Source organism: Sminthopsis crassicaudata, chromosome 4, assembly GCF_048593235.1.
Source record: "Sminthopsis crassicaudata isolate SCR6 chromosome 4, ASM4859323v1, whole genome shotgun sequence".
NCBI classification, from domain to species: domain Eukaryota; kingdom Metazoa; phylum Chordata; class Mammalia; order Dasyuromorphia; family Dasyuridae; genus Sminthopsis; species Sminthopsis crassicaudata.
Genome location: NC_133620.1, coordinates 439,017,926 through 439,038,786, shown reverse-complemented (window position 1 = coordinate 439,038,786; position 20,861 = coordinate 439,017,926). Strand labels below are relative to the sequence as shown.

The 20,861-nt window shown below is 38.6% G+C and overlaps 1 protein-coding gene across 1 annotated transcript; it reads right to left on the bottom strand.

The window, feature by feature from the left end:
* Positions 1–9,152: 9,152 nt before the first annotated feature.
* Positions 9,153–12,679, bottom strand: LOC141539874 (disintegrin and metalloproteinase domain-containing protein 30-like). Its single transcript, XM_074263242.1, has 2 exons — positions 12,239–12,679; positions 9,153–12,141 (listed from the first exon to the last, which is right to left on the bottom strand). Exon 2 carries the CDS (start codon positions 11,562–11,564, stop codon positions 9,327–9,329), a length of 2,238 nt encoding a protein of 745 aa, XP_074119343.1. The 5' UTR covers positions 11,565–12,141; positions 12,239–12,679; the 3' UTR covers positions 9,153–9,326.
* Positions 12,680–20,861: the final 8,182 nt, after the last annotated feature.

Below are 20,861 nucleotides of genomic sequence, written 5' to 3'. Positions count from 1 at the left end.
TTTGCCTGATTTCTTCCCATGGAAGATGCGTATCAAATCTCTATTTCACCATGTTCTGATTCTCCTTTACATGTCAAATATATTTTCTCTTGATGTACCAGCCCAATAGGCACTCGAGATTAAATTCAGATGTGAATGATGGATTCTCTGTTTCACATTATTTTCTATTCGATAGGCCATTGAATACTGAGTGATTTGGTGGTTACTGGGTCTATAATTTCATTAACAGGTAAAACTTTGGATAAGGAAAGTCCCTCTACTAAATGCAACTTCTCTGCAACTTGTAGTATTAATTTTTACAAAAATTTACAAAGTCAAGTGATTTGCCAGTAGAGGTATTAGAGGCTGTACTTCAACCTGTGTTTTTCAGACTAAATCCACAACCTTAGATGATCCAAAGGGTTAATTACAGAATTTTGTACTTTGATTTAAAAAAATATGTGTAAATATAGGAAGGTATGTGCATGACTGAACAGAAGAGAGGTTTTAGTGTCCTGCAAGCTTGGTATAAATCAACATGGAGATAATTTAAGAAATATAATAACACTATTAAGGTGCACCATTATACACAGAATGTCCAGAAGAAGGGAGACAAGCACAAGCTGTGTTCTGTGTTGTTCAGGCTAGATCTGGATTATTGTCTTTAACTCTACAATTTTTAAAGAAAAATGTATCTCAGAATGATGGAATAAGAGTGGAGAGGAGACTGGAGATCATTCTACTTAAGAAGACTGGAAGAAATGTCAATATTGAGTTGCAAGAGGCAGCCTTCAAGCAGTTGAAAATCATTATTGGATAGACTTGCTCAGTTTGGTCTTAAAGGTCACCCCAACCAATGATAACAGAGAGAGATGTTCCAGGGCAGCTCTGGCTGAATCATCAAAATTTTACAGTTAGAATTGTCAAAAAGTAGAACAGATTTTTGTAGTAAATAATTAACTCTACATCAGAGATAGTCTTTTATAAAAAGGTTAACTACTTCTTGGATATGTTGTACAGGGGATTTCTGTTCAGAAGTGACTTGGATTTAATGGCCTCTAAGGTCTTTTTCTTTTATCTATTTATTTTTATTTTGATAAGCTTTTTATTTTCAAAATACATGCAAAAAGAGTTTTCAACATTTGCCCTTGAAAAACCTTGTGTTCCAGATTTTCTCCCTCCCTTCCCTTCATTCTCCTCTCCTAGACAACAAGTAATCTGACCTAGATTAAACATGTGCAATTCTTCTACACGTTTTCACATTTATCATGCTGTACAAAAAAATCATATAAAAAAGGAAAATGAGGAAAAAAGCAAATAACAAAGGTGAAAATATTCTGTTGTGATCCACATTCAGTCCCTTAAGTCCTCCTTCTGGATGCAGATGACTCTCTCCATCACAAGTCTCTTGGAATTGTCTTGAATCATGAAGTCTTTTTCAACACAGATTTCAACACAGAGATCCACCAGATCATGGCATTACTGTTAAAATGATTATTTGCCATACAAATCAGCAGTAAGAGACAAACAGGGTAAATCAATCAAAAATCACTTTAGATCATTTATTATGGGCCAGGTGCAATGCAGAATGTGGGAATGCAAAGATGAAAAGGAAAACACTGTCCTTTCAAGAAGGTAACAGTCTAGCTGAGAGAGATGATATGTAAATATAAGTACATAAAAATATAAGATGATTTGGGGAAGAAAGTGCTAGCAACCTGGAGGATGGGAAGAATAGAGAGATCAGAAAAGATCTTGTGCGAAGGATGGTCCTTTATCTAAGCCTTGAAGAGAGTAGGGTGGGTAGTGAGGTGTGTATGTGGGGAGTGTATGAGAGAAAGTGGGGAGAGAGAGAAGGAGGGAGGGAGACAGAGAGGGGGGAGAGAGAAAACAAAAAGAGACAGTTACTTGGGATTTTCTTATTTCAACAGCAATAGCAATAAGCTGTAATAATTTTAACAGATACTAACAATTGAATTAGAAGATGAAGTTTTATTACATTCAGGTCACCAACCATTGATGAAAAATGTATCATTCAAAATTCAGCAAGCAATATTTATAGAATATATGAAACAAAGAAAGTTTACTACTACAATGCAGATAGCCATATTTTTAAAAATTGCTTGTTTAGGGAAATTTTCTAATTAGCTACAGGAGACAAAATATGCATCCTTTATAGTACAGTTTTACTAAATCAACAGGAACTAGCTGACAGGCTAGATAAAGGAGAGGGATATTCCAGAGACTCTGAAATCTTCCTTCTTTACCAATTAAGTTTTTTGTCTCTATTAGAGGAAGAGAGAAGACACTGGAGGAAACTAGCTACTGCATCTGGTCTTGCAGTTCATTCAGGGATGATAAACAGAAAGGTGGCTGATAAAAACTAAACAGTCAGTTATGTTGCCCCAAGAAATTCAAGAGAAAGAGAGCGAGAAAGTGAGGGAGAAAGGTATAGAGCAGGAAGGAGGAGAGGGAGGGAGGGAAAAAGAGAAATAGGGGGAGAGACAGAGAAATGGAGACACAGAGACACAGAGGTGCATGTGTTGTGTGTGAATCAGAGAATGAGCCAGAGAGAGTGCCATCTTGCCCTGAAAATATGCCATCAGATCCCTATGCACTCCTATATGGCCTGCCACTGCACCCTAAGGACCCTCGAGCCTTGTCATGTGCTTTACTGATGTACAGCTACGCTGTCCTTCAGCTGAATTCTTTTACACTCATTGTCTCTCCCCCCCACGCCTTAATGGTAGCACATTGAGAGAAGAGATTGTCTCTCATTTCCCTTTTAGCATTTAACACATTGCCAGATGATAAGCCTTTAATGCTTTTTTTTTTTTTTCTTTATTTCACTAAGAAAAGACTGGGACCAGGGTGTGGTCTTTCAAAAGGTATTGGGAGGTTACCAGAGTTCACTAAGTAGGGGAGTAGAAGGGTCAGATCTGCTTATTAGGAAAATCAATGGGGAGGATGATTTGGAAAGGAGATAGACTACAAGGTAGAGAGCCCAATTAGAAAAATATTGGTCTATTCCAAGCAAAAGCCTGAACTAAGATGGTGGCTATGTGAATAGAGAGGAGAAGGAGAACAGAAAGGTTCAAGTTGAAATGACAAGGTTTGACAGCTGCTTAGCTAATATGGAGAATGTGAACCTCAAAAATGACATTAAGTTTGTGAATCTTGAGTGACTAGAAGGATATCGGTGCCCCTGATAGAAATAGCAAAGTTCAGAAGAGGGATGAGTTTGTGAGGAAATACAACATAGACCATGAATTTATACATACGTATGTAAGAAACAAAATATCTTATCAACAACTTCACTGGCTAACTGATGAACGCAGGAAAAATTTTATTTTTACATCCTTGCAAGAATAGGTGTACCCCAATTCCATAGAATGGGAACATACCTATAGAGACCAGGTTAAAACATTTTATGGAGTTTAGTTAGTCCTATTTCTTCCTTCAGGATCCTGCTTGATCAAGATCTTTTCCAGGTTACCATTCTCCCTTAAAAGGTATGTAATATATGCATTTTTAAGCAAAATGTGACCAAAGCAGTTCTCCCTTTGAGTTCTTTGAGTTTGTGCTATTGGTTATGACTCCAGTCTTCCAATCCTTCCTTGTCCAAGAAGCAATCTTATATTCTCTAGGGTATTTATCCTTCCTCAAGGACACCTGTAGAAGCAAAATGACTAAGACTTCAAAATCCCATTTCTTACACATACACATATATATACAGACAGAAGTCACTTGGGGAAGAAACCAAGGTTGGTGAAAAATCCCCTCCCTCACAAAGTGTGGTAAGAGGCTGACATGACTTTGAGGTCCAGCCCTTATGGTATCTGCCGTCAAAATGGAAGGAGTCAGAAAGTGAACAACAGGGCATTATAAAGGAAAAAAACCCCTGAAATTATCAACAAACTCAGGAGGAAAAAAATGCAATTAAAAACCTTAAGTATAAGCAAATAAATTAACCATGAAGATTTTAATAACAGAAGGGAATATGGCCACCAAGTCAGTTAAGAGAGTACAGAGTACGACAGAATTGGTGAGGCCACAAAAGGAAAAGAGATGGAAGAAGAAAAAAGGAAATGTGTGATATACTCCCAATCAAATGGACTTACCAATAAATTTATGGATTCAGATGACCAGCTAAATTGCCTTCTTTCCCAAGCCCCTGAAAGAGAACTGATTCTGCCGCTTACTCTCTGTCATCAAAGGACCCTTGAGAGTAGGAACCCAAATCAAAAGGACTATTCCATTCTATGAAGAGCAAATCCCTATCTTTTCTTCTTTTAATTCAGGTAATTCAGTCATAGTATGACTAAGGGGAAAAAATACCTTTCCTGCTATGACCTCATCATCCCAATCCACCTCAATCCTCGCTCCCCAGTCTCCTCTTCTTGCTCTGTTCTTTTCTTGAGAGTCCTCGATAATCCTATTCTAATATTAAATGTCCCTTCATCTTAGATCTCTTCCCTTCATATTCTCTCCATCTTCTTGTGCTTGTGAAAACCTAGATGCTCAAATTACAAAACACTTGCCACAAAAATAGTCAGATTTAAATAATTGGAAAAACATTAAGTGCTCTTGGATAGGCTGAGCGAATATAATAAAGATGACAATACTCCCCAAACTAATCTATTTATTTAGTGCTATACCAATCAGACTCCCAAGAAACTATTTTAATGACCTAGAAAAAATAACAACAAAATTCATATGGAAGAATAAAAGGTCGAGAATTTCAAGGGAACTAATGAAAAAAAAAAATAAAATGAAGGTAGCCTAGCTGTACCTGATCTAAAACTATATTATGAAGCAGCAGTCACCAAAACCATTTGGTATTGGCTAAAAAATAGACTAGTTGATCAGTGGAACAGATTAGGTTCACAGGACAAAATAGTGAACAACTATAGCAATCTAGTGTTTGACAAATTCAAAGATCCCAACTTTGGGGATAAGAATTCATTATTTGACAAAAACTGCTGGGAAAACTGGAAATTAGTATGGCAGAAATTAGGCATGTACCCATACTTATCATCACATACCAAGATAAGATCAAAATGGGTCCATGATTTAGGCATAAAGAATGAGATCATAAATAAATTAGAGAAACATAGGATAGTTTACCTCTCAGACTTATAGAGGAGGAAAGAATTTGAGATCAAAGGAGAACTAGAGATCACAAAATAGAAAATTTTGATTACATCAAATTAAAAAGCTTTTGTATAAACAAAACTAATGCAAACAAGATTAAATTTGGAACAGAAGTGAGTGCAAGGGATAATGTTGTAATTAATAAAATAAAATAAAATAAAACCTAGATGCTTCCAGAAAACAGAGACTTCACAACTCTTTAGCACTAGCTACAGCTTTTTCAGTACCTTTTCATGCACTGGACTAGGAAAAAGGTATATTCTTTACTCCTATCATTTTTAGACCTTCCCTCTGTTGACAACCCTCAACAACCTCTCCTTTTTTAAGCTCCATTCCATTTAGAGACATTACTCTGTCCAGATCTTGGCTGTAGTCACCTACTAGGACCCCAGGTCAGCCAACAAGCATTTCTTTCTTTCTTTTTGCTGAGACAATTGGGGTTAAGTGACTTGCCCAGGGTCACACAGCTAGGACTTGTTAAGTGTCCAAGGCCAAATCTGAACTTAGATCCTCCTGACTTCAGGGCTTATGCTCTGTCCACTGCACCAACTAGCTGCCCCAGTCAACAAGCATTTTATAAGTGCTTACTATGTGCCAATCTGTCAATATTCACATATTGTTCAGACATGCCCAACTCTTCATGATCCATTTGGGATTTTCTTAGCAAAAATAATGGAGTATGACTATAGGCATGGCACTTAACCCTGTTTGCCTCTGTTTCCTCATCTGTTAAATGAGCTGGAGAAGGAAATGGTAAACACTCCAATATCTTTGCCAAGAAAATTCTAGGAACAATTGGTCCACATAGAGTCAGGTATAACTGAATGACTAAACAAGTTGAATACAAGATAATTTGGGAGGGAGGGCACAAGCAGTAAGGCTAGTATTTGAGTATTATCTTAAAGAAAAGGTCTCTTTGAGGCAGAGATAATGAGGAAATGTGTTCCAAGCATGGAAAATGGCTGGAGCAAAGTATGCAGAGAAACAATGGAGGTTTGTGAGGAAGACAGGAAAAAATCAGTTTGACGGGATCATAAGAGTGCAGAGGGGTCAAAAAATCAAATTAGTCAGGAATAAAGAGAGGCTTGGAGCCAATTTGTATAGAACTTTATTTTTTTTTTCCTGAGGCTGGGGTTAAATGACTTACTTGCCCAGGGTCACACATCTAGGAAGTGTTAAGTGTCAGAGATCAGATTTGAATTCAGATCCTCCTGAATGCAAGGCTGGTGCTCTATCCACTGCGCCCCCTAGCTGCCCCCTGTATAGAATTTTAAAAGGTAAACAGAGTAGTTTGTATTTTGTCCTAAAGGCAACAGAAAACCAGTGCATCTGGTTGAATAGGAGAGTCATTTGGTTAGATATATATTTAAGGAAATTTTCTTTGGCAAGAATGTGAAGTATAGACTGGAGTACACAAGGATTAGGAGCAAGTATTAGGAGGATGTTGCAATAATCTAGGTGAGAGGTAATCAGGACCTAAACAAGGTGTTAACTACATGAGTGGAGAAATGGGGTCAGATGTAAAGGATATCATAGAAATAGATATATCTTTGATTTGGAAACTGTTTGTATGTATAAGGTGAGGGGATGTAAGAAGTATGAATCTGAGAGATTAGAAGAATGACAACGCCTTCTATAAAAACTGAAAAGTTTAGTAGGGGTATTGTTTGGGAGAAAACAAATATTATTTTGGCTATGTTGAATTTAATGTTTTCAGTTTGAAATATTCCATAGGCAACTGGCAATGTGGAGCTGGAGCTCAAGAGAGGATCTAGAGCTGGATATATAGATCCAGGATTATCTTTATACAGATGACAGTTAAAATCCATGAAAGTTGTTAAGGTAATTAAGAATAGAACGTGGAATGGGCTAATTTAATCCTCCTTGTTTTACCTGTACTATTTTAAGAGCCTTTTTGGTTGCTATTCCTTTTTCCTATCACAATCAGGCTCCAGCCTAGTTTTTTGGATTTACTGCAAATTACTTCCCTTCATTCATAATACCAAACAAACAAATTTATTGTAAGTAGAATAATCGCCTACTATCTTCAGTTTTTTTAGAATGCTCTCCTCCCCCCCCCCCACTTATCTCCAGCATTTAGAATCCTTATAACTTCTTTTAACTTGGATGCTATTAAAAACTTTTTTTCTGACTGTCTTGAGTTTTTACTGTTCTCTCCTTCAAATTACATATATTCTTTACATTATATAATTCAGAAAGAATAAAAGTTCTTTGAGGGCTAGAACTAACTTTCATTTGGTCTTTGAAACTCCAACACCTGGTATATATTGCCTGTTGAATTAAATTGTTGAATTGAATATTAATAGGTAATTTTTGCAAACCGTTTAAATAGTGGGAGGTTCTTGGCACAATGTGCCTTCTTTTCTGCCACTCTCACACTATCAGTGTTGCAGCAATGAAGGCCAAGGTGTTTTATATTTTTTTTATATTTTTAAATATTTAATGTACTATTTATTATAACCAGAAGTCTCTTCATCCAATATACAACCTTGTTGTGACAGACCTTGCTGTCCTTAGCCAGTAGAACATGGCAAAAGTTGGTTGAAAAAGCCTTCAAAAAACTGGGATTCTCCTCCATGCTACAATGAAGCATCAGAGCAAGACTCTCTTTGTAGTTTAACCATAAAGCAATATGTGAATGAGCTTTCTTATTTTTTAAATATAATTTGTCCAAAAATATATATATATATAATTTGTCCTTGATGAATTAGGAACCTCTGGGATATAATGTAGGCTTAGATATTAGCCCTGTGCTTGGGTCATTATCTGAATGGAGGGTTTCTTCATCCTTTTTTTTATCTAAATCTGTGATTTCCTCTGGATAAGGAACTCCCAATATGGAAATTCTCTCCACTAATGCAAATTAGCAACTAGTCTATAACTTGGGAGTCTTGGAACATTGCTTCAGTAGCAGTGAAAGTTAAGTGACTTGCCCTTGCTAGTAAAGCTGAAAGATAGGACCTGACAGGCCCTCCAGACTCTAAGACAGGCCTCTAGAGCAGTGGTTCTCAGCATGTGGTCCAGAGAGTCCTAGAGGTCTCTGAAACCCTTACAGAGAGTCTACAAATTCAAAGTTAGTTTTTATTTCTAACATGATATATATATATATATATATGTCATCCACATAAACAAAAACTTACTAGACATATCTTCCATAATTTTTAATAGTATAAAGGAATATTGAGAACAAAAGTTTGAGAACCACTGCTCTAGAGTACCTATCTTACAAGACTACTGGAAGGATTAAATGAGATAATACCCATAAAGGGTAAAATTCTCGCACAAGACAAAGTGCGATCAAAATGTATTTTGTTGTTGTTGTCAAGCGATGGCGTCTCATCATATCCTAACACAGGAACATGACAGGATTCTTTTACACAAGGTCATCTTTCATGAAAGCTGAAAGCTTAGTTTAGCTGCACATTGGGTACAGTCTGGAGATATGCAGTAAGACCAGGTGTTCTAGTGTCATAGCCAAATGCCTACATGCGTGGTTCACTTGGCACTTTATAGTTTTTCCAACAGCCCAAAGTTGGGCACATACCAATCATTCTCTGAGAGTTAGGGGAAGTGGGGTGGAAGTCTCAAAAATGCCTAGAAATGAAAAATAAAGCAGATTAAAACATTTTATATAAATTAATGTGGGCAAAATTGTATGTTAGGATGCTGAGAGCAACGCTAGAAGCTGCCTTTTGGTCTATAATCTTTTTTCTATTTCTGTAAGAAAGGAAGCAGGTGCTAAAAATAAGGAATAGTGAAAATTTCAATTTGTTCAGAGTAGCCACAGAAAGGATTTTCACAAAGTCCAACACAACTGCCAGATTTGAGGGACGTGAGCCAGGCTGAAAAGGGAATGCTAATGCTGGAGCCCAGGAGCTTTTACCCTCCCAGTTGTAGATAGTCAGGTAAACATCCCAACAACAAATCCAATCCCCCAAATCTTCGATATAAACTCTAGAGCCAAGTGAATGCTCCAAAAATATAATTAATCACCTTGGTTGGTTCAAATATGAAGTCAGTTTTTATTTGATAATCAGAACCTGAGAAAAAACCCAAGATGGCAAAGAGAATTTGGATGGCAAACAATAAAATCAGCGGTTAGTAGCCATCCTTGCCCTCCTCGGAGGCGATTAGCGGAGTTATTTCATATAAAAGCTAATTTAAGAATAATCTCATTTGGGAGGTTTGGGTTTTTTCTCTGAGATCTTTTTCTTTTTCCCTTTGTTCTTTGCCAGAGGTTTTTTGGTTATATGAACTATCCCTTTTGCCCTTTGTTTTAAGAATTTCCCTATCCTTTCTTTTAAGATCACCAGAACCAGTGAGAGAACTAACAAGAGAAGTCGAATAAACATAATGGGCACAACTTTAACTGGCTTGGAAACGGTTTTCATTTTTCCCGCGGGCCCACTGTCGATGCTTCCTCCATACCCTGGAGTCTCACAGAAGGGAGGGGCCCATCCGTAGTGGCAGTGGCAGTCTTTCCTGTTGTTGCACACGCCTCGTTTGTTGCACTTCTCCGGGTTACAGTCGTATTTGAGTACTGAAACATTGTGACAAGTGCGGTTAATACATACCAAGTCCCTCCCGCAGGCGGTGCCATCTTTCACGGCCCCGTCATCGCGTAACTCCATCGCAAGCATGGAGGAATGATAGTCTGTGCCCCAGCACCGGATGTTAAACTCCTTCACATGAGTAAAAATGACCGTGGTGTGATCAGGCATTTCCGGGACGTTCTTCACGTTAACGCACTGCAGTCTTCCACACAGTATATCGCTGCTTCTGCACCTTTTATAGCCCCGGCCCAGGAGGCCGCAGTTACCGAACCGATCGGTCCTTCTGTGCACTTCTTCGTAGCACATAAAGGGCGCGTTCCTGGCGCTGGATCCAAAAACTTTTTTGCACTGTAAGAAGCGATCATGGCACGCCTTCTTGTAGCAGAGGGCTTCCTTACCACACGGGGTTCCGTCCTGCTTATAAAAATCATCTGGGCACAGATTTGAAGTTCCGTTGCAGAACTCTGTAAGGTCGCAGGCATTGTGTTTGCCTCTACATATGTATCCAGAGGGCCTGAAGCGGCAGTCCATGCAGCACAAACCGGTGTTGCAGTCCGCCCCGGGCTTCAGTTTGCAGTCAGGCTGACAGCACACGTCCTTTTTACATTCCTCTATTGTGCCGCAGTCACACTCCTCTCCGTCATCCACCACTTTGTTCCCACATCTCTTTACGGTGTACGAATATCCTGGCATATTATCTAGACAGTCGCCTTTCACAGACACGAGGTTGAAATAGTCCACAAAACTGCAGTTACTGAAACCAAATCGTCCGCCAGCACCCATGATGCAATGAGTTTTACCTTGACAAAAACAGCCTTTTGTATCGTGGGCCATGCCCACACCGTGGCCTAGTTCGTGAGTAGACCACGTGGAGGGAGCGACCAGGTTTTTGTCCGGCAGGGTGCTCACGGACGCTCCGTAACCCCAGTGGCAGACGCTTCCCACGTAGGCCCATCCCAGCGCATCAGGGTAGAACTTATGGATATATAAGTGTGTCCAGTCCGTTCTGATTCTCTTATGCAGGACCGTGCTTCTGTACTCAGAAAACTGTTCGAGAACTTGAATCAGCTTCTTCACGCTGGTATTTACTTTGCTGGCATCCGTCCAGACCTCAATGGCTTTTAAATGAATTCTGGCGTTCAAAACTTGAAAGTACGTGTCCATGACGCCCGCCATGACAATCGTGTCGCTGATGGCTTTCGTTAAGTTGGATCTTAAAAAGTCAAAACGAAGCTTGTCCAGGACGATCATCACCTCCATGTACTTCTGGTGGATGTAGGAAGAAGTCCAGGAAGGCGCTCTGGCGGCCGGCGCGGGCTGCAGCTTGCTCAGCTGCCCCTTTACTTCCTCATCCGTTAGGCCGCAGGTGAAGTTGGAGAAGACATCGTCCTTCAGCCGATAGACCACGTGCTCGAAGCTGTAGGAGTCCTGGACCGGCTCGATCTGGTAGAAGGAGTCCTCGATCTTCAGCATCCCTCGGAGGCCGCCGAGGCACGTACTCAGCATGGCGTCCGACCGGGGGGACCCCTCCACCGACCCCCTGAAGTTGCAGTTACTGGGGACGTAAGGCTGGTCCTCCACTCGGACGCCGTCCTCCGTGAAGGTGAACACGCGCAGGTGTCGGGCCAGCAGGAGTTTCTTGGGCTGCAGGTGGATGATGTTCTTCTTGCCCCCGATGCGCAAGAGGTAGGAGACGCGCCTGGCCAAGTCGGGGTCGCCCCCGCGAGTCACCAGCGGCCTGGGGATGATCACTTCATAGGAGCTGAAGCCCCAATCTGGGCTGAAGACGGAGTCCTGGGCTGAGCAGCCCCACCTGAGGAGGAGGCCTCCCAGGCCCAGCAGCAGGAGGGAGCCCATGCCGGCCCCGCCCGCCTCGCCTTAGTGCCAGAGAGCTGCAGCCTCAATCTGGCCAGAGAGCCAGCCGAGTGGGGGAGAAACCCCCGCCTGGCAGACCGCTGCACTGAGCCTAGCGGGCTGGGGGAGGGGAGGGAGGGGCGGAGCTCGAGAACCAGAACAGGCTCCTCCTCGTGCTCCACCCTGACTCGTGGCTCTGCCCACGTGCACAGCAAAGAAAGTGGAGGGAATCGATCCCTCCCAGCGCAGAAGCCAGGGAAGGGAAAGGAAGGAAGCCCAACAAAAGGGGAAAGGGAACAAGCCAAGTTTAAGGAGGCAAGGTAAACTAGTGGCTTGTGTGAGGAAGCCATGTTGACAGAGACTGAAAGGTTGGCTGAGACCTTCTAGAGGAATCTTCCTCTCAGGAAACAACTCCTTCCCCTTCTCCCCTTCCACCGAGAAAACGACTCCTCCAGTCCCTCACCTCCACCCAGGAAACAACTATTCCCTCCCCCTCTTCCACCCAGGAAACGATTCTTTTCCTTTCCCTCTTACACTAAGAAAACGACTCTTCCCCTCCTCTTACCACCAAGAAACAACTCTTCCCCTCCCCCTTACCATCAGGAAACAATGCTTCCCCTCCCCCTTACCATCAGGAAACAATGCTTCCCCTCCCCCTCTTCCACCCAGGAAACGACTCTTCCCCTCCCCCTCTTCCACCCAGGAAATGACTCTTCTCCTCCCCCCCTTCCACCCAGGAACTGATTCTTCCCCTCCCCCTCTTACCACCAGGAAACGACTCTTCCTGTCCCTCACATCCACCCAGGAAACCACTCTTCTCCTCCCCCTCTTCCACCCAGGAAACTTTTCCCCTGCTTCCTTTCCCCCCCCAACATGCCTAACAGAAGCTCCAAGAAGTCAGAGTAATAGCTCTGAACTCTTTTGAGTATTTTATCCTCTCTAATCTTTCCATTCTAAAAGCATCCAAATCGGCACCCAAAGCCTCTGTTATTATTTAATTTCTTCAGTTACTTTTGAATAAGATAAGGTTTTGAATGAACGCTTGTTTCTTTTCTTAGTAGAATGTTCTATATGATTGTAGAGGAGCCTTTTGATTGCTTGAATAAATTTACTTTTCCAAATTTGATCATTGCTCTTTGAATCAGAAATGCTTGAAATTTCTCTATTCAGTTAAAGATCTATTCTCTCCCCTTCCTCAACAGAATTATACTCAGCTTTGCAGTTTGTTGTTCTTGGCTTGAGGGGAAAGATGGGTTTAGTTTAGAACATAAGTTTAAGGTATCTGAATATCCCATTCACGAAGGCCAATAGGCAACTAATTGTAGGTGAGAGACTAGAGGTCAGGGGAGTGTTTAGAACTGGATAACTAAGAATTGTCAGTATAGCAATGATAATTGAATCCATGGAAAAAGGTATATAGAAAAGAGAAGAGGGCTGGGGACAGAGGCCTGTGAGATACTCACAATTGGCAAGCTTAACTTCTGTGATAGGCAAAAAATGTATAATATGTAATAAATATGTATAATGAGTATCAGTATTATTTGTCTTCTCAGTGAATGGGGAAGGGACTGAAGGAAAAAGAGAAAATCTGGAAATGAGTATTTGAAAATGAATGTGAAAAGGTGAAAAAAAAAATCCCATAGAAGTTAATGGTCAGATTGTAGAAGTAGAGCTAAGAGTATCACAAAAAGCTAAAGAGGAGAGTATTAGAGAGAAAGTGGTTAAAGAGTATCAAAGGCTTCAGAGAAGATAAGGAGAAAATTTGAGAAAAACCATTAGATTTGACACGATATTGCTAATTTTGGAGAAAGGAGCAAGAAACTCAACAGAATAATTCACTAAGCTAAATTTAAGAATGACCTCTACAACTTGAAATATATTAAAAGCAGGGACTGCTAGGTGGCACAGTGGATAGAGCAATTCAAAGGACCAAAGTTCAAGACACATAACACTTCCTAGCTGTGTGACCCTATGCAAGTCACTTAACCCCGATTGCCTCAACAACAACAAAATATATTTAAAGCAAAAAGTTTAAAACAAGCTTTAAAGACATATTTTTAAGATGTGAAAATGGAGAATTGTAGGAAGATGGAGTAGTTAAGTAAATTTCAAGCTTTCCAGATTTAACCCCATAAACAGAACAAATGTGCACCTCAGTATGAACATAAACTAGTAAAAAAATCAAGAATTGGGCAGAACTGGGATCCCTCTGGTACAACCCAAAATCATCAGAAGAAAAACCCCAGGCTAGGGATTGACCTATGAACTGCATAGACATCCATCCATGCTAGCTCCACAAAAATACCAGCTGGTGACTCCTGGGGATAACTAGTTTCACTGGAGCCTTGGCAGAAACCATAAAAATTTCACATCCCAGACTGCATACAGAGTTTGAGTTCAGGAAAACTGAGTGAATCTTGGCTGATTAGGAATGTTAGACCCAATGGTGCTGCAGAGACGCAGCCCTGGTTGAAAAAGAACCAGCACATCTGGTGAATGCAGAAGCAGTGGGGCAGAGACTCCATAAAGTGTGGACACTTGCAGGGGGGGAGGAGCTCTTAGATTGAGGTTCCAAGTCAGAGGAAGAGCTCAAGTGAACTTAGAGGCACCATCCTCCCTCCTCATGATTGAAGGTGCTCACACTAATACTTCTCATAAAATAAATAAATAAATAAATTAGCAAAGAAGAACCCAATTATAGAAACTTTACTATGGGAACAAGAAAGACTAGGGTTCATCTTCAAAGGAGGACACTGAAGTTAAAAAAAAATACCCTGCTCAGAGAGAACTTAAAGAACTCAAAAAAAAAAAAAAAAAAAGAAGAATTTAAAAATCAAGAAACATGGAGGAAAAACAACAACAAAAAAAAAAAAAACACCCAAGAAAAACAAAGAGTATGAAAAAAAGTTAACCAAGTAGAGAAAAAAAAAAGTCTTAAAGATGAAAATTACTCTGAAAATTAAAACTGGGCAAGGGGAAGCCAGCAAAGCTAGCAAGAAATAACAAAGTAGAATATAAAGAATGAAAAATAGAATGTGAAACATAAGAAAAACCACAAATCTGGAAAACAGATCAAGAAAATAAAACTTAAGAATAAGACTACCTGAAAGCTGTAACTTAAAAAAGAATCTTGACACGATAATGTAAAAAATAATCCAAGAAAATTGTCCTGGAATGATAGAATATGAAGGGAATATGAATACAAATAGAAAAAAATAAATTGCTCACCCACCTCAAAGAGATCCTTTGTGGAAAACACACAGGAATATTATAGCCAAATTTTGAAACCCCCAAGTCAAAGAGAAATTTTTGCAACATACAAGAAAAAAAAAAAAAAATCCAGAGCTACAATTAGAATTGTACAGAACTTAGCAGCATCCACAATAAAAGACTGCAGGTCCTAGAATCATATAAACCATTAATCAAACTAGGCCTATAGCCCAAAATACCCTTATTCAGCAAAATCATCCATAATATTGAATGGAAAAAGGATATACAATGAACTTGCAGATTTTCAGGACTTTATTTCAAACAAACCTGAATTCAATAGAAAATTTAATAACAAAGATAATATCAAAGATTAATTTCAAGGAACTTAACATGGACAAATTGTTTCTTATATGGGAATGTATACCATATATTTAAAATTGACATCAGCAACTGAGAAGCTCAAAAGAAAGAAAGGGACAGAGTTATGATCTGACTCAAAAGCAAAACCACCTAGGAAAAGGTAAAAATACTAACTACACAAATGAGGTTCAGAGGAAGAATAGACACAGAGGCATTAGTGGGGGAAGAAGGTTGTAATTCTGAGAACCTACTCACATTAGGAATGGGTATATAATATATACTATACCTTCATAGTTTATGTATGTGTGGGTTTTTTTTGGAGGGTGTTATACCCTTCATGGTATGCTATACCCTTCATAGTTTTTTATATATAAATATACATATATATTTTATATATTTTTATTAACATAAAATATATTTTACTAAAATATGTTTATGTATTTATTTAAATATATGTATAATATATTTTATTTATATATAAAAAACTATAAAGAGTATAGCACCCTCCAAAATCTATAAAGAAAAAAGGGGAGGGACAGGCAGAGGAGGAAGCAAAGGGTGGGAAGAAGACAAGGGAGGGATCCATAGGTAGGAAGAGGTTTACATAATAATAGCAAGTCAAGTAACAGAATTAAAGCAGAAGAGTTATCCGGAATAGGAAAAAAAGAAATACAAACACTACAATAAGGATCAGGAGTAGAATTTATTAGAAAAAAAAAGCACAGCTACTAATTATTGATCTTAAAGTCAAAGATAAAATCAAGAGAAATCTGTATTATATGTTAGCTATACTAATATTGTTTTAGATACATATGGGCAAATGTGTGTATATATGTATATATATATATATATATATATATATATATATATACACATATATATATGTATATATATATATGCATGTGCATGTGCATGTTCTATTATGTGTGTATATAGACATATGTATGTGGATCTGTAAGTGGTTGTGAATGTGTGTACATGTGTGTGCTAGTGTGTGTATTTGTATACATTTGTATATGTAAATATATCCGTACTTAACTATGGCCTATTTGGGAGAGAGGTGAAATAGATGAAAGAAAAAAAAGAATAAAGTAAAAAAAAGTATGCAGCAGAGAACAAAAGAACAATCTATAAGGAAGCAAAGAAAAGATGGACTCTCGTGAATATAACTTCTACTAATATATATCCTTTTTAAAATTGGTAATTTATTGTTATATATTTTGATAATATATATCATGGCTGGGTACATGTTTTATTTTCCTTTTCTGTTTTTCTTTTTTATATTTTTTTAAATACACAGAATTTTTTTTTTAATGTGAAAATCATTCTAAGTTTATGGGCCATAGCAAAACAGCCAGCTGCAGAATTTGGCCTTCAGTGTAGCTTGCCTAGCTGATTCTAGTTCATTTATTTTATATCTGGGAAATTACGGTCAGGAGAGGGAAAGTGATTTTTTTTCAAGGTGCTTTACTAATTAGTGTCAATGCTGAACTGAGACTAAAAATTAAGTCCTGGATAAATCTTAAAAGGTTAAACATTTTGCATATTTTCAGATCATAATGCCAAAAAAATACAAGGATTAATAAGAAAATTTAGGACATAACTGGTGTTAGGTTACTTGAAAACTATACAATAATTGTGTTAAAAGAGAAATTAGAAAATTTAAAAATTTAAAATTATAAATGTTCCAAATCTATTAGATTTTGGAAAGTGGTTTTAGGGGCAAATTTATAACACCACGTTTCCATATTGCTAACAAAGAAAAAGGTAATTAAATGTAGAGCAAGAAAACTTATCACTTGCCAAAATAAAGCAATAGAGTTTGCCAGATAGGACTAATTCAGATAGGAAGGTAAACTAGGAAAACAATGATTGAATTTCTTATTTAAGTTACCTTTTGTACTGGTTCAAATTCAGTCACAGCTGAATTCGAATGATAAGCCAGGTAGTTATTTATAGCAAAAGGCTTTGACCTCCTACCTTGACAAAGGGGTCAAAAGGGACAGATCCAATCTTAGTCAAAAGGTACTGCTTGGCTTTTGTTGGCTGAGAATAGAGGCTATTACCAAACAGCTATCAGCTGGTTCTTAGCAGGACTAAGTCAACACATCCTAGCAGACTAAAAGTTGGGTAAGGTTCTCCCAACCAGTAAGAAGTAGGTCCAATATGGGGGCATGTCCAGCAGAAATCCTGTGTTCCTCAAGAAGTAAAATATGAAATACATTATTATTAATGACTAATAATTTGGGAATATTCAGAGTCTGCCTTTTATCTATTTTTAAGACTTCAGTCTTTACAGGTTGAGCTAACCCCCTCCTCAACTCTGTCCACCCTTTCAAATAATGTCTAATTTAAGGTGAATTCCATTCTATCAAGTTTGGGTGAAAACAGACCCTTTTGTCTAAATTGCTCAAGGTAGTCTCGGTAGACCCATAGTCTCAGTGCAAAAATAACATAATATTCCTCATTATAATATTTATTCTCTCATCAATTGTCAACCAGAGTTGCCATCCTTTTGTACATTCTTCTTCTAAAAGAACACAACTAGTACTACTTGCCAACTAGGGGAGGGTGTGGGGGAAGGGAGGGAAAATTGGAACATAAAGTTTTGCAAGAACTAATGTCAAAGAATTGTTCACGCATGTTTTGAAAAATAAAAAGCTTTAATAAAAAAAAAATATAAGCCTTAGAGCCTACCACCATGATGTTAGTGATTTTAGAGAGACAGCCAAATAACCACCCTTTTATTAGTAAATATGCTGGCTTTATTAATGAAATGATTACATTACCCAGATGTCTTTCAAACCTTTTAAAATGCCACAGATAATATCACCAGAAAATTTCCTGTTGGTCTTCTATATAGAATGTGGGAAAGGCCATCGATAACTTTTTAACGTGTGATCTTTCTGCATACTCTGTCTCCCACTGATGGCATATATTATGTCCTATGTTTATGGAGGAATGTTTTTTGCAAATCTTGCTATGATATTTCATTAATAATAAATTTAACATTTTGTATAGTCCTTTTAAAATTTGCTAAGAACTTTACATATGTTATCTCAGTTAGTCCAAATATTGTAAGGTAGGTCCTATTATATAAAAAATTGCAATATTTTATAATTTTACAAAATTTCTAATTTTCCTAATAAGAAAATTCAAGCTGAGAGATTAAGCAACTTGCCCAGCATCACATCCTCCTTCATATTTAAAGCAGAATATGAACTTGAATCTCCCTAGTTCTATAATGTCATATAATCTCTATGGAAGATAGCAATAAATTTAACACCCTGACCTTAGGGTTCTTCTGTTCTAACTGTTGTGATTCAGGAGCCACCTGCCAGTGGCGGCCGGAGGTCTAACTCAGACCTGTAGAATGGATCTTTTCATGTGAGAGGATGATGATGATGATACAAGGAGACTGAGAGACAGTTGCTGTGCTCCAACCTCTCCATTGAGAAGCTGTTGTGTTCTCTGACCTCTCTCCTCTTCCCTCTTGCCTGCAATTTATTTCATTCCCAATCCATAAGGAACATCTGCATTAGTAAAGACTGCTTTGCAACTCCTTCAAGTGTTATGATTCACAGCTGTGGAGGCTCTCAGAGAATTGACCTGCCCCTTCTCTTAGGCATGGTCCTTAACATCTAACAATCTATCAGTGATTCTAAACTTCTGGCTTTGGAATCTGTGATCCTGAGGCCCTCTGATCTAAGAATGCTATTGTTAACATTATAAACGTCCTCTGGCCTAGGAATATATTTCTTCCCTTAGACTTTAGGGAAGCTATAGTAGTGATCCTGAGACTATTGATCTAACAATCTGTCAATGACTTCGAGTCTCCAGATCTTAGAACAGTCCTACCAAACCTGGCCTGTTGATAACCAAATTCTTCAGACCACTCTTTGGTTCTATCCCTAGGCCCTAAAATTAGCATGTCAATGATATGAAGAACTGGATAAAGGTGTCTCTCCAAATTCCTTGCTAAACTTTTTTGAACTTTAGCCTACTTCAATTGGCCTTACAATTACAATAAACTTTACCCCTTCCTTTGCATATGAACCTGCAAATTCTTTTGAGACACCTTTTGATACCAGTCTGTATGCCAACTTTTTGGGGTCCCTTCCCAACTTTAACATTTGATGGCCTATAAGGGGAAAGTCCAACCTTTTCTGGCTTGATTCCCTTCTTGTCAAGGTAAGCCTCCCAATTTTTTTCCTCCCTCGATCCTATAGCTGGGACACCCCAAGCTACTGGAAGAAGGCTTGTGTAGATTGTCATGAGCTCCACAATCAGCAAGTTTTCCTTGACTGAGGACACCCAGACTTGGAAATTCTTGAAATTTTCAGCAAAGCTCCTAGGGAACCTTTGCCACCCTTTCACTTCCTCTGAGATGCCAGAGAAGATGAACTGCTTTGGCAAAGATGGGACAATCTGCTTTTTATGTCATTTTTGTCTCTGTCTGCATCTCTTTGCAGAATGTCTGTGTCATATTTGTTCTGTGAGCTAGATTTTGCTACCTAGAAAGATTTAAAATGCGACCAGCAAGAAAAAACCTCTATGCTGTAGTTAGAATGCTGGGAAGATTTCTTAAAAAGCCTAACTCTTTCCTGTGGATTTCTGCTCTGACCAAGTTGGAGGCTATACAAAAAAAGTTAGCTAATTAAAATTAAAAAAACATCTTAAGAGATTTTCAACGTTTTGAGAGCAATGATTAAGAAGTTTGCCAATATTTTTGTTTTTCTTCCCAGGTTATTTTTACCTTTCTAAATCTGATTTTTCTTGTGCAACAAGAGAACTGTATAAATATGTACACATATATTGTATTTAAGATATTTAAGATATACTTTAACATGTTTAACATGGATGAGACTGCCTACCATCTAGGGGAGGGGGTGGAGGGAGGAAGGAAGAGAAAAGTTGGATCAGAAGTGTTTGCAAGGGTCAATGTTGAAAAATTACCCATGCATATATTCTGTCAATAAAGAACTATAATAATTAAAAAAGGAAGTTTGGCAATTTGTAATTTTAAGATGGCAAGAAAAAATCCTGAAACACTGGAGATAATTTCAGGAATTTACCTGATTTTGAAAAAAAAAAAAGAAAAAGAAAAGTAGGTAAATAGCAACTTTTTGCTAATCCCTCTTTGACGTCTGTCTTGTCCGAAGTCCCCTTCTCCTTTGGAAAAGCATCTCAGAAGGTATTAAAGGACACTCTCCATTCCACTCCTTGGAGTAGTCCTGAGTATACCTCAGTTGTGGGGATTGCTAACAAGATCTATTATAGCCCAAGTCCCTCTGTTTGCTAACTCTTCTCATCTCAGAGGGATGTAGGGAAACTCAAACTCTGCCTCATTTGTAGAAATAAGGGAAGCAGAAAAACTGTGGAGACCCTACACAGCCTTGCCCAAACACCTCCCCAGTCCAGTTTTGGGGGAGTGGTGGTAAGACCCAATGGTCAGCATTCCCTGAGCCCTAGCACTTGAAACTACCATCAAATCGAGAAATCCTGGCACTGGTGACTTAAGCTTTCAGCAGATTCTGTCCAGGAATTGCCTGGGAAGAATTTGGGTACTCCTGGCACCTGCATTTGGTAAGACCACCATTCTCTTGTTTCAGTTGTGGATATGTATTAGCTATATAATTTATGAAAAATTATTTTATCTCTAACCAGTTTTCTGATTTGTAAAGAGAAATAATAGTTGTGAAAATCATGTTAGCAAAAGTGTTTAGTATA